At 44.3% G+C, this 13,837-nt stretch overlaps 2 protein-coding genes across 3 annotated transcripts in view; one reads left to right on the plus strand and one right to left on the minus strand.

Moving 5' to 3' along the window:
* The window catches only part of LOC123999562 (microtubule-associated proteins 1A/1B light chain 3B), a 29,343-nt gene extending 24,923 nt beyond the window's left edge, over window positions 1-4,420 (plus strand). For both annotated transcript variants that reach the window (XM_046305466.1, XM_046305458.1), the window contains 3 exons: window positions 1,398-1,453; window positions 2,421-2,527; window positions 2,652-4,420. In XM_046305466.1, coding sequence (XP_046161422.1) covers window positions 1,398-1,453; window positions 2,421-2,527; window positions 2,652-2,826 — 338 coding nt within the window. In that variant the 3' untranslated portion in view covers window positions 2,827-4,420. The remainder of the gene's footprint in view (window positions 1-1,397; window positions 1,454-2,420; window positions 2,528-2,651) is intronic.
* The window catches only part of LOC123999553 (zinc finger CCHC domain-containing protein 14-like), a 41,668-nt gene continuing 32,087 nt past the window's right edge, over window positions 4,257-13,837 (minus strand). The window contains exons 11-13 of the mRNA XM_046305445.1: window positions 9,545-9,694; window positions 8,284-9,441; window positions 4,257-6,610 (exon numbers count right to left, since the gene is read on the minus strand). Of these exons, the coding sequence (XP_046161401.1) occupies window positions 6,555-6,610; window positions 8,284-9,441; window positions 9,545-9,694 (1,364 nt within the window). The 3' untranslated portion in view covers window positions 4,257-6,554. The remainder of the gene's footprint in view (window positions 6,611-8,283; window positions 9,442-9,544; window positions 9,695-13,837) is intronic.

The raw sequence follows: 13,837 nt of genomic DNA on the forward strand, positions 1-13,837 counted from the left end.
ATTTAACAGTGGAAATGACTTATATACTTTCTAAATATAGCATAATCAAATTATGAAACGACTATAAGATTTCACCTTCATTATAAGCCCTATTCATACAGTTTTGTTGAATATGGAATACATCATAAAATATTTAATTTCCAAATGTAAAAAAAAATGTGAACTTGAGCTTGTGTCCTCAAAAGTGACTACATCTCAGCAATTTATAACTATTTTTGCCAGAAAGGTGAGATTTGAACCTTTCTTTGAGTATGCAGCATTGTCCCTCTCATGATAAATCATTACTTTTGGGGATTACGTAGATTACATTTAACTGGTAAAATCCACTTCAATCAGTGTAGATGATAGAGAGGAGATGGGTTAAAGAAAGTGTTTTAAGCCTTGAGACATGGATTGTGTATGTGTGCCATTCAGAGGGTGAATGGGCAAGACAAAATATTTCAGTGCCTTTGAACAGGGTATGGTAGTAGGTGCCAGGCGAACCGGTTTGAGTGTGTCAAGAACTGCAACACTGCTGGGTTTTTCACTCTCAACAGTGTGTATCAAGAATGGTCCACCACCCAAAGGACATCCAGCTAACTTGACACAACTGTGAGAAGCATTGGAGTCAACAATGGACAAGCATCCCTGTGGAGCATTTTCAACACCTTGTAGTGTCCATGCCCTGAAGAATTGAGGCTGTTCTGAGGGCAATAGGGGGTCCAACTAAATATTATGAAGGTGTTCTTATTGTTTGTACACTCAGTGTAGGTCTAGATATAGTAAAGGCTGTTTTTAAGCCTTCAGCCTTTATATAATCATATGAATGAGTTTATATACAATATTCAACTATAAAAGACTCCTTTGAGAAAACAATTGGTCGAACTGTCTCTTTAAGTCTATTGTATTTACTTAAGAGCAAAGTGAATTATTATTCATGTAAAAATCGCTCGTGTATTTCTGGATAGAATCGCCTAAATATGAACATTTTAGTGGAGCAATTGGGATCAAGAGGTCCATCCTTCCAGGCACTTGTGGTGTTGTTTCTTCTGTCCATCAGTCAAAACTGACCCAGGGTTTGTGTGTAAACAAAGGGGCCCAGGCCTTATCTGGTGCCATGGAAACTGTTGTTTTGGCCTTGTTGCAAATGGCCACCGAGTTGCAAAGTTCAGCAGGATGGGATTAGTTTAGAAAATATTATTTTCACTTGCTGTTTCATTTATGGTCTGAGTTGATTCATTACCTGGTTTGCAGCACTAATTGTATTTATTGTCTATAACCTTAGGGGGTTTGAGATAAATGGGCAACATATATATTTTTCCTTTGAGTTACCTGTGTGAAAGGCAGATGGGATATAGAACAGATAGTCTGATAGTTGTTTTGTCATCTCACCTGTTCTCTCTTCCTCGTGTCCACAGAGCAGAGAGTAGATGATGTACGACTGATCCGAGAGCAGCACCCCAACAAGATTCCGGTTAGTATCAGATCTATTACCACCACAACCATGCAAAGATATAATATACTTAAGCGATAAGGCATGAGGGGATGTGGTGTATTGCCAATATACCACGGCTAAGGGCTGTTATTATGTACGACGCAACGCGGAGTGCCCAGATACAGCTATTACCACAAATCCCAGAGGTTCCTTATTGCTATTATAAACTGGTTACCAACTTAATTATAGCAGTAAAAATACATGTTTTGTCGTGGTATATGGTCTGATATACCACGGTTGTCAGCCAATCAGGATTCAGGGCTTGAACCACCCAGTTTATAAATTGGGATAGAGTATTCCTAAATACAGACCCATCCAATGCTTTCCTCAACAGAGGTTATCCTTCCTAACAGATATTCTCATGAAGAATAGGTAGAAGGGTATGGAACCGTCTCGGTGTTAGCCATGTGTCAGGACCCAAACAGACCACATATCAGATTGAATATCTCTCTAACCTTCCATCTGCTGCCTCTCTCCTCCACACACACACACTCTGACTGACTGAAAGGGCCTCAGTTACAGTACATGACCACTTCCTGACCCTTACCATTGTTTGTCCAGGGGCCCCAAAATCCTGAGTAATGCCCCTCCCCCTCTGACTGACACTAGCTGTGTCTTGGTTATAGAAATATAATAAATGGAACGGGCGTCCCCATTCAAGTCAATGATGGCGGTCATTGCGATGAGCAAAGCTGGAAATGAAAGCAGGAAGTGTACCCATCAATATGTGCTGTGATTTGTTGACTCAACTGACATTACAAAAAATACATTACAATACTAGGCAGTCATTGCGGGTGTACACCTGAGTTTACCAGTCAAATTGCCAGGGTTAGAGGTTCTGGAGCCCATTCTATTTCTATGGTCTTGGTAATGTGACTCCTTCTAGCATGGTGTGCTGTGGGGACAGTGAGCTCTATAACAAGATGTTTCCTCTGCTTCCTTTAAGGTCATCATTGAGAGATATAAGGGAGAGAAGCAGCTGCCCATCCTGGATAAAACCAAGTTCCTGGTTCCTGACCATGTCAACATGAGCGAACTGATCAAAATCATCAGGTGCTCTTTCATGATGTTACGTTATCTTCGACCTTCAATGTATTTCACTACAGCAAACATACTTCTACCAATGTGTGGATCTGATGTGCTGAACTCTTTTGTCCATGTATCTTTGTCCCACCAGGAGGCGCCTCCAGCTGAACTCCAACCAGGCCTTCTTCCTGCTGGTGAACGGCCACAGCATGGTGTCCGTGTCGGCAGCCATCGCTGAGGTATACGAGCGTGAGAAGGATGACGATGGCTTCCTCTACATGGTGTACGCCTCGCAGGAGACCTTCGGAACCATAGCCCCCCAGTAACAGCCTCCCACCACCACGCCAGCACTCGGACATTGATACTATCTACCACCCCCCCTACATGATCCTTCGTTCCTAAATAGACCTATCCCCCTGCCTTCCCTCCAACCCATGCTTGCTTTACATCCTTATCCAAGACCATAGGAACCAGCCGACCTCTTCTCCCATGCGCTAAAGGGCCCCTTATAGTTATTAAAAGCCCTATCCTGCACCTTCTCATACTCTGCCCCTTACCCATACATTCAGCCATGTGTTTAGGGAAAGGGATTAAATAGTTTGTTTGGGTTTTGTTGTATAGGATGGATTAGTATAGCAGAGATGATTGCCAGTTCAGCTTGAGTTCGCTCGCACAAGTTTCAAACATTTTACATGTTAAATCCCTGCTTGAGTCCATCACGGTTGAGTTCAGCAAACCCCATCTTTTCTTTTCCACTGGTTGGGTTTGCTAAACTTGAATGAGCTCAGTCTTTTGGATGAAGCTTCAATCACAACAGCTGCTGAGGAATTTTGTAACAGTTTAGTTGAATCCAGTTTGACTGACATGGGACATTACTGCCACAACATGTGTCATCATGTGGTAAAGTCTCCTGTGATGGGTGACTTAGGCCAATAGTCTTAACCGCTGTGACAAAATTACTGTTTCTATTTCCTTTTTAGTCTTTACTTTGGCCAATTCTAGGCAAACTATAGTTTTTAAGGCTTACATGTTAATATGTGTTCAGTTTAGCATTCACCTCCCCCTGTCTTTATAATGGTTATGGGTTCAGCGATAAGTACAATTTTCTCCTTAATGAAAACGAAGGTCCTTTTTCAAATATGTTTTTATTTCCCTGCCTTTGTCGTCAATGTCTCCACATAGAAGAGATGTGAGGGACTCTTGTTTAAAAAAATATATAATAATTTAAATGCTATGCTACCGAAAACCTGCTTCGATGATTGTAATAAGAGATTTGCCTCTGTGTGTACAGATATTGGACAAATGAAAGGAATAATAAACTGACCTTGAACACTATGATAGGACATGATGATGGAATTGCACGTGTGTTGAAAGGGTCACTGATGCGGGGTTGGTGGCCAGTTAGGACTGGGCGGGCATCATAGGCTGGGTCTGTCCATCTCCCCCCCCCCCCCCTAGACCTGCCCTAGGGCTCCGGACAGAGCTCATCTCTGGGTGGCATCACACTTTTAGAATATTCAATTTGTTTAATAGAGGGTTATTTACGCCTTTATAATGTGTGCTGACTTGTGTCCTCTTCCCTCTCGCTGTCCTCTTCCCTCTCGCTGTCCTCAACTGTTTAAAATGTTAGTTGCCTTTTTATGTCAGCATTTTTGGCAGTTCATCTTTATTATGTTTTCATTCAATGTAATTTTGCTTAGTTGTACAAATGTCCATATGCTATACTTGTGCATAATGAATAAGAATGATTCTATGATCAGTTTGATTGAGGGTTTAATAACAGAGGAATGGTACAGTTATCAACCCAATGTTCCTCTGCATTCTCCTGTGTTTGCCACTCATTCTTCATATTTACAGCAGTATTACAACCTTTTCTTGTATTTATGTTGGTATTTTATGAATAAAAAAAAATGTAAACGATGTGAGTTTCTGTGGTGTGTTCCCCATCTAGAACGCCTATGCTGGTATTAGACACTGTTGCCTATGAAATCAGAAAACAAAATGCTTTTTACAATGTTTTTCATGCAGTATATAAAACAAATCTTAAAACACACTACACCATACGATACAAAAATCTGATATAAAAAAATAAAACAGAATCTGCCCAACAAGTTCAAATCTGCTTCACAATAATACCAACTGTTTTAAAACACCTTTTAAATCAAACAACATGCATAGCTATTGACTAAGAAAATTGCTACGTTACAGTCAAATAATACCAGCTAATTAGATGTCATTATGTTTGACAAGAATCTCATTGGAACCAAGTAAGCTGAAACCATTCCAGAAGCAAAAATGCAGTATCATTTTATTATGGCCATACATTTTCTTTAGTAAGTGATTGTACCATGCAGGGTTGCTAAGGCATCTAGGATGCACAGCTTTGTGCACAAACGTGATTTCCCATGGTCAATAATTTCACTATTTCATTTTAATGATATAAAGATATGATTATAAATCTAATTGGTTTACACATGTTTGCAGCATGAACCTGGGTGTATTAACTAAGCACAATGTTACAGAACAGTGTAAAAACAAATGAACCACCAGAGAATCATGTTTGCTCTGCAGCCATAATGTGCCTACTGTAAACTCTCTTACTCCCATGAGACCTAGACCATAAACAGCATGGATGTGGTCAAAACATTTTTGACAACAGTCCCTGACATGCAATACTGTACAGATAGTCAAGATACAATCTTGGATTGTCCTACAATTCCTTGATCTTTAGTGACCACTTCCTGATCCTTACCTACAAATATCACATCCACCAGAATGGAACTCCAAGTGGATCCTGATTTTGTCGAAGCCTTGACTATCTATTGGAAGCAATAGGTGCAAGTGTTTATTGGTACATATGATCATTATCAAAGAAATGTCCCTTATGACTGAATTGTGTCCTCCATACCTGGCTAGGGACACTCCAGTGCAACACAACAAACCTATAATAACTTGTCCATCCTTGAGGACCACTGTCCTCATGTCACACTCACATCCAATGGCCTGGGACCAGCCAGTCTCATAAAAGTGCTTCACATGCCACACCATGGTGGCAACTTAAGGAGACATTCACTGACACATTCAATATCTAATCTTTCTCAAAAAGGATCCTCTTACATTTCACCACCACCCATTTTGGTGAATATAACAATTAGACTGCTCCAACTTCTAAATGATTAAACAAGTTTGGAATCATTTCCAGGCAGTTCGGCACAAAACAAAATCAATGGCACATCTTAGTAATGCTGGCACCATCTGTTTCTTTTCATCATTAATACCTGCACTGTACAGGGCTAAGAACCCACAGTGAATGATTTGTTGAATAAAGCACTTATTTGTTTAACTTCCTCTTCCCCTGTGCTGTCTGGTAACACAAAGGGAAATGACAGAAGTACTTCCTTGTTTCCTCAGAGACATGCTTTGTTCCAGAGGAGGAGGATTTGGCAGACAGTCAGTCAATGTGCATTATTTGGCAGTCATCTTATGTCTTTACATTCACACTTCGTCATCCTCTCAGATATACATCCAACTTTCTTCTCCAGAGCAATTTAAAAGGCCATCTTGTCTTAGAACAGTACATGACTTGTTTTGAAAGGGTTGGGTCTGGCTACAGAACTGAGTGACACTGAGGTGTGACCTGAGTAGCGTGAGGAGTTTTGTCATATTTTTATTTTTTCCTTTGACCAAAATAATCTGTTATAGATGGACTGGAACTAATACAAATCTGTTGTTCTGTCGCTGAACAAGGCAGTTAACCTACTATTCCTAGGCCGTCATTGAAAACAAGAATTGGTTCTTAACTGACTTGCCTTGTTAAATAAAGGTAAAAAAATATATTTAAAAAAAATAAAAAAATAGCACCCTCCAAATTGACTCTATAATTTCACTTCCTTCATGGTCTCAAGCAAGACTCTAAGTTGAGTTGAGTGGCCACCATTCACCAGCCTACCATCAAAACTGTGTCTGGTGTTCAAAGAGTCAATGAAAGGAGCTCATCCAATCTGAGGAACATAAGGTGCTGATGTGCGCAGGTGTGAGATCACAGGAGTTTTTCTTAGTCCAAAGAGTCCTGGCTGTCTGATTTAGGAGCATACTTCAGCCGAAATGTGCCTGAAAAAGAAAATACCAATTACGGTCAATATGTCAAGTTCCCTAAGAGGTTTCTGTAGATATAAAAAATATACATTACCAGTAAAATGTTCGGACATACCTACTCATTCAAGGGTTTTTCTTTATTTTTTACTATTTTCTACATTGTAGAATAATAGTGAAGACATCAAAACGATTAAATAACACATATGGAATCATGTAGTAACCAAAAATGTGTTAAACATATATAAAAATATATTTTATATTTGAAATTCTTCAAAGTACCACCCTTTGCCTTGATGACAGCTCTGGCATTCTCTCAACCAGCTTTATGAGATAGTCACCTGGAATTAATTTCAATTAACAGGTGTGCCTTGTTAATTTGTGGAAAAAGTTAATTTGTGGAATTTCTTTCCTTCTTAATGTGTTTGACCCAATTAGTTGTGTTGTGACAAGGTAGGGGTGGTATACAGAAGACAGCCCTGTTTGGTAAAAGACCAAGTCCATAATACAGCAAGAACAGCTCAAATAAGCAAAGAGAAGAGACAGTCCATCATTACTTTAAGAAATGAAGGTCAGTCAATCCGGAAATTTCAAGAACTTTGAAAGTTTCTGCAAGTGCAGTCGCAAAAACCATCAAGCGCTATGATGAAACTGGCTCTCATGAGGACAGCCACAGGAAAGGAAGACCCAGAGTTACCTCTGCTGCAGAGGATAAGTTCATTAGAGTTACAAGGCCTCAGATTGCAGTCCAAATAAATGTTTCACAGAGTTCAAGTAACAGACACATCTCAACATCAACTGTTCAGAGGAAACTGTGTGAATCAAGTTATTCATGGTTGAATTGCTGCAAAGAAACCACTACTAAATGACAGCAATAAGAAGAAGAGACTTGCTTGGGCCAAGAAACACAAGCAATGGACATTAGACCGGTGGAAATATTTTCTTTTGTCCGATGAGTCCAAATTTGAGATTTTTGGTTCTAACCACCGTGTCTTTGTTAGACGCAGAGTAGGTGAACGGATGATCTCTGCATGTGTGGTTCCTACCGTGAAGCATGGAGGAGGTGTGATGGTGTGGGGGTGCTTTGCTGGTGACATTGTCTGTGATTTATTTAGAATTCAAGGCACACTTAACCAGCATGGCTACCACAGCATTCTGCAGCAATACGCCATCCCATCTGGTGACCCAAAACACACCTCAAGGCTGTGTAAGGGCTATTTGACCAAGAAGGAGAGTGATGGAGTGCTGCATCAGATGACCTGGCCTCCACAATCAACCGACCTAAACCCAATTGAGATGGTTTGGGATGAGTTGGACCACAGAGCGAAGGAAAAGCAGCCAACAATTGCCCAGCATATGTGGAACTCCATCAAGACTGTCGGAAAAGCATTCCACATGAAGCTGGTTGAGAGAAGGCCAAGAGTGTGCAAAGCTGCCATCAAGGCAAAGGGTTGATACTTTGAAGAATCTCAAATATATATATTTTTTTTAACACTTTCTTGGTTACTACACGATTCCATATGTGTTATTTCATAGTTCTTCACTATTATTCTACAATGTAGAAAATAGTAAAAGTTAAGAAAAAGGCTTAAATGAGTAGGTGTGTCCAAGCTTTTGACTGGTACTGTACATATTTTATATCATAGAATTACAATATTTCTTGCAGTAGCTTTACGGTTTCTACTTTATACCTTGCTGAGCAGCGTCCATGGGTGGCTGCTTGCATTGCTGTGCCCGATGGCCGATGACCCCACAGTTGTAGCAGGACAGGCTCTCTGGCTTCTTGTGCCCTCCATTCCCCACCACTCCATGAGGCTGGTACATGTTGGCCCCGGCCCCCAGAAATCCCTGCATGGGGGGCAGGACCAGCCCCTGCTGCCCCTGTGTGTCATGGCTGTGAGACATGCTGCTGTTGTAGAGGGGCGGTGCCACCAGGGGGTAGGGGAAGGCAGTACTGCTCCCAGCCAGCAGGGGACTGAGTTGAAGCAGTGGACCCATGGTGAACACTGACGTCCCTGAGAAGGGGTGCTGGAAGTACCCTGCGTAGCTGGCCGGGAGGGCCCCGTAGGAACCACAGTTCCCACTGCAACCACAGGAGCTGCACACGCACACAGATGGGCTTGGGGTGGAGCCAGAGGCGATGGTGTAGCCACTGTTCTCTGTGGAAGTGGGACTGGAGCTTGGCAGGACAGCAGTGCTACTGTTGACACAATAGGTGTTGCCTGGCACCGCTGCTATGGGAACGCTGCTCGCGGTTCCCATGGAAATGCCACTCACAGATGGGAAGGCTGACTTAAAGGAGGGAGCTAATGAGGAAGAGGAGGCGGAGGAAGACGGGTAAGGGTAGTGTCCAGCACGGGGTAAGGAGGGGGACACCTGTAGGTGTAGAGGGGGGTGTGAGACGTGGTGCAGGGTGTTAGAGGTGGTGGTGAGGGCGGTGCTGGTCTCCACCATCGGCCCTGGAAGGGAGCGCAGCATGGTGACCCCAGAGGGCACCCGGGGCCCAGCAGAATCCTGGTGGAGGGGAGGGAACCCCACACTGTCCACACTCAGGCCAGGGAACAGGCTCTCAAGCCGCACCCCAACAGCTACGCCTGAACCCAGGGGTTTGGCCCGCTCATTAGGACAAAGGGGAGGGGGCCGAGACTTACGGGGGGAGGCCAGCATGCGTCTTGGTGACAGTAGGGGCAAAGAGGGTGGAGGAAGGCCAATGTGGGAGGGGCAGGGAATAGGATCATTCTGCACGGGAAGAACCTGAGCAGTGGGCCGACTAGGACCTGTTGTAACGGTGGGGTTCAGGGGAACACATGTCCTGTCCTTCTCTCCGAGGTCTAGTCCTGACTCCATACCTGGATGGGAGACAGAACAAACTGTTATCAAAGATAAACTGTTATTAATTATATACCCTGCTTTTAAATTAGCATGACTGCTGAAAGAGGGATGGGGACTCACGTCTGTGCGGCTCCTTGGCCCTGTCGAAGGCCCCTTCCCGAGACAGAGACAGAGGGGTAATGGGGCTGGAAGAAGAGCTGGAATAACCCGAGGAGGAGCTGCTGTCCCGGGGAAGAGGGTGCATGCCCGTCTCTACCTCCACGCGTAGCTCTGAACACAGAAACACATGTAGGCTAAATGAAGCTGAAGTGTAGAGCAGGGATCATCAACCAGATTCACATGTGGGCTGATTTCTTCATGGACGGATGGTTAGGGGACAGGAACATAATTACAAATAAATTGTAGTCTGCAAATTGACCACGAGCAGATATAATATTTGACTAAACCATAATAATTTCAAACCATGCTTATATTTCTGTACGATCACATACAGTGCATATGGAAAGTATTCAGACCCCTTGACTTTTTCCACATTTTGTTATGTTACAGCCATATTCTAAAATTGATCAAATAACATTTTTTCCCTCATCAATCTACATACAATACTCCATAATGATGAAGAGAAAACAGGTTTGTAGGCATTTTTACAATTTAGGTTGAATAAATTGTCCGTAGAGCTCCGATCTGGGGAAGGGTAACAAAACATTTCTGCAGCATTGAAGGTCCCCAAGAACACAGTGGCCTCCATCATTCTTAAATGGAACAAGTTTGGAACCATCAAGACTCTTCCCAGAGCTGGCTCCCTGCCCAAACTGAGTAATCGCGGGACAAGAGCCTTGGTCAGGGAGGTGACCAAGAACACGATGGTCGCTCTGACAGAGCTCCAGAGTTCCTCTGTGGAAATGGGAGAACTTTCCAGAAGGACAACAATCTCCGCAGCACTCCACCAATCAGGCCTTTATGGTAGAGTGGCCGGACAGAAGCCACTCCTCAGTAAAAGGCACCTGACAGCCCGCTTGGAGTTTGCCAAAAGGCACCTAAAGACTCTCAGACCATGAGAAAAAATATGATTTGGTCTGATGAAACCAAAATTGAACTATTTGGCCTAAATGCCAAGCGTCATGTCTTGAGGAAACCTGGCACCATCCCTACGGTGAAGCATGGTGGTGGCAGCATCATGCTGTGGGGATGTTTTTCAGTGGCAGGGACTGTGAATATCCTTGATTGGTCCAGCCAGAGCTATTTTCTCACACCGCCCCCACCGCTCACACGCCCACACCACTCACACCACCCACACCACTCACACCGCCCACACCACCCACCCCGCTCACACCGCCCACACCGCTCACACCGCCCACACGCCCACACCACTCACACCGCTCACACCGCTCACACCGCTCACACCGCCCACCCCGCTCACACGCCCACACTGCTCACACCGCCCACCCCGCTCACACGCCCACACCGCTCACACCGCCCACACCGCTCACACACCCACACCGCCCACACCGCTCACACCGCCCACATCGCTCACACGCCCACACCGCTCACACCGCTCACACCGCCCACACTGCCCACATCGCTCACACGCCCACACCGCTCACACCGCCCACACTGCTCACACCGCCCACACCGCTCACACCGCTCACACCGCCCACATCGCTCACACGCCCACACCGCTCACACCGCCCACATCGCTCACACGCCCACACCGCTCACACCGCTCACACCGCCCACATCGCTCACACGCCCACACCGCTCACACCGCTCACACCGCCCACACTGCTCACACCGCCCACCCCGCTCACACGCCCACACTGCTCACACCGCCCACCCCGCTCACACGCCCACACCGCTCACACCGCCCACACCGCTCACACACCCACACCGCCCACACCGCTCACACCGTCCACACCACTCACATCGCCCAAACCGCCCACACCACTCACACCGCCCACCCCGCTCACACGCCCACACCACTCACACCGCTCACACCGCCCACACCGCTCACACACCCACACCGCCCACACCGCTCACACCGCCCACACCACTCACACCGCCCACACCACTCACACCGCTCACACCGCCCACACCGCTCACACCGCCCACACCACTCACACCGCCCACACCGCTCACACCGCTCACACCGCCCACACCGCTCACACCGCCCACACCGCCCACACCGCTCACACCGCCCACACCGCTCACACCGCCCACACCGCTCACACCGTCTACCGTCTGTGTAGTCAAGCGCTAAAATATACCTTGGCTCTATTGGAGAGGCAACACGCGCTGCAAGTCCACTTCTTATTGGATATCAGGAAGATACAATCCCACATGGATGCTTGAAAGGCCAACGAGGAGATATTAATTCAAGATAACTAACTAAAAACTAACTAGGTTTCCCGTTTTATCTGTGGATTTATCATCGGAGTAAAGAAACACACAATTTTGTATGACTTCGGGTCAAAATTCTACAATGAACCAGCTAAAAAGTGGACCACATACAGTGCCTTGCGAAAGTATTCGGCCCCCTTGAACTTTGCGACCTTTTGCCACATTTCAGGCTTCAAACATAAAGATATAAAACTGTATTTTTTTGTGAAGAATCAACACCAAGTGGGACACAATCATGAAGTGGAACGACATTTATTGGATATTTCAAACTTTTTTAACAAATCAAAAATTGAAAAATTGGGCGTCCAAAATTATTCTGCCCCTTTACTTTCAGTGCAGCAAACTCTCTCCAGAAGTTCAGTGAGGATCTCTGAATGATCCAATGTTGACCTAAATGACTAATGATGATAAATACAATCCACCTGTGTGTAATCAAGTCTCCGTATAAATGCACCTGCACTGTGATAGTCTCAGAGGTCCGTTAAAAGCGCAGAGAGCATCATGAAAAACAAGGAACACACCAGGCAGGTCCGAGATACTGTTGTGAAGAAGTTTAAAGCCGGATTTGGATACAAAAAGATTCCCCAAGCTTTAAACATCCCAAGGAGCACTGTGCAAGCGATAATATTGAAATGGAAGGAGTATCAGACCACTGCAAATCTACCAAGACCTGGCCATCCCTCTAAACTTTCAGCTCAAACAAGGAGAAGACTGATCAGAGATGCAGCCAAGAGGCCCATGATCACTCTGGATGAACTGCAGAGATCTACAGCTGAGGTGGGAGACTCTGTCCATAGGACAACAATCAGTCGTATATTGCACAAATCTGACCTTTATGGAAGAGTGGCAAGAAGAAAGCCATTTCTTAAAGATATCCATAAAAAGTGTAGTTTAAAGTTTGCCACAAGCCACCTGGGAGACACACCAAACATGTGGAAGAAGGTGCTCTGGTCAGATGAAACCAAAATTGAACTTTTTGGCAACAATGCAAAACGTTATGTTTGGCGTAAAAGCAACACAGCTCATCACCCTGAACACACCACCCCCACTGTCAAACATGGTGGTGGCAGCATCATGGTTTGGGCCTGCTTTTCTTCAGCAGGGACAGGGAAGATGGTTAAAATTGATGGGAAGATGGATGAAGCCAAATACAGGACCATTCTGGAAGACTCCTGATGGAGTCTGCAAAAGACCTGAGACTGGGACGGAGATTTGTCTTCCAACAAGACAATGATCCAAAACATAAAGCAAAATCTACAGTGGAATGGTTCAAAAATAAACATATCCATGTGTTAGAATGGCCAAGTCAAAGTCCAGACCTGAATCCAATCGAGAATCTGTGGAAAGAACTGAAAACTGCTGTTCACAAATGCTCTCCATCCAACCTCACTGAGCTCGAGCTGTTTTGCAAGGAGGAATGGGAAAAAATGTCAGTCTCTCGATGTGCAAAACTGATAGAGACATACCCCAAGCAACTTACAGCTGTAATCGCAGCAAAAGGTGGCGCTACAAAGTATTAACTTAAGGGGGCTGAGTAATTTATATTATATGAATTATATGAATTATATGAATATATGAATTATATATCATATATCATATATGAATTATATGAATGCACCAATTTGTAAGTCGCTCTGGATAAGAGCGTCTGCTAAATGACTTAAATGTAAATGTAAATGTAATTTTGCACGCCCAATGTTTCAGTTTTTGATTTGTTAAAAAGGTTTGAAATATCCAATAAATGTCGTTCCACTTCATGATTGTGTCCCACTTGTTGTTGATTCTTCACAAAAAAAATACAGTTTTATATCTTTATGTTTGAAGCCTGAAATGTGGCAAAAGGTCGCAAAGTTCAAGGGGGGGCGAATACTTTCGCAAGGCACTGTACATGTCAAGTAAAATAACCCAATGTTAATCTCCCAGGACAAATATCCATGAATGTTTCATACGCGCATTGACCTGCCCCAAAATTAATATAATTGATTCAAAGCTGATTTTGGCATTTTAACCTAACCT

The sequence above is a fragment of the Oncorhynchus gorbuscha genome, linkage group LG02 (genome assembly GCF_021184085.1).
Source record: "Oncorhynchus gorbuscha isolate QuinsamMale2020 ecotype Even-year linkage group LG02, OgorEven_v1.0, whole genome shotgun sequence".
NCBI classification, from domain to species: domain Eukaryota; kingdom Metazoa; phylum Chordata; class Actinopteri; order Salmoniformes; family Salmonidae; genus Oncorhynchus; species Oncorhynchus gorbuscha.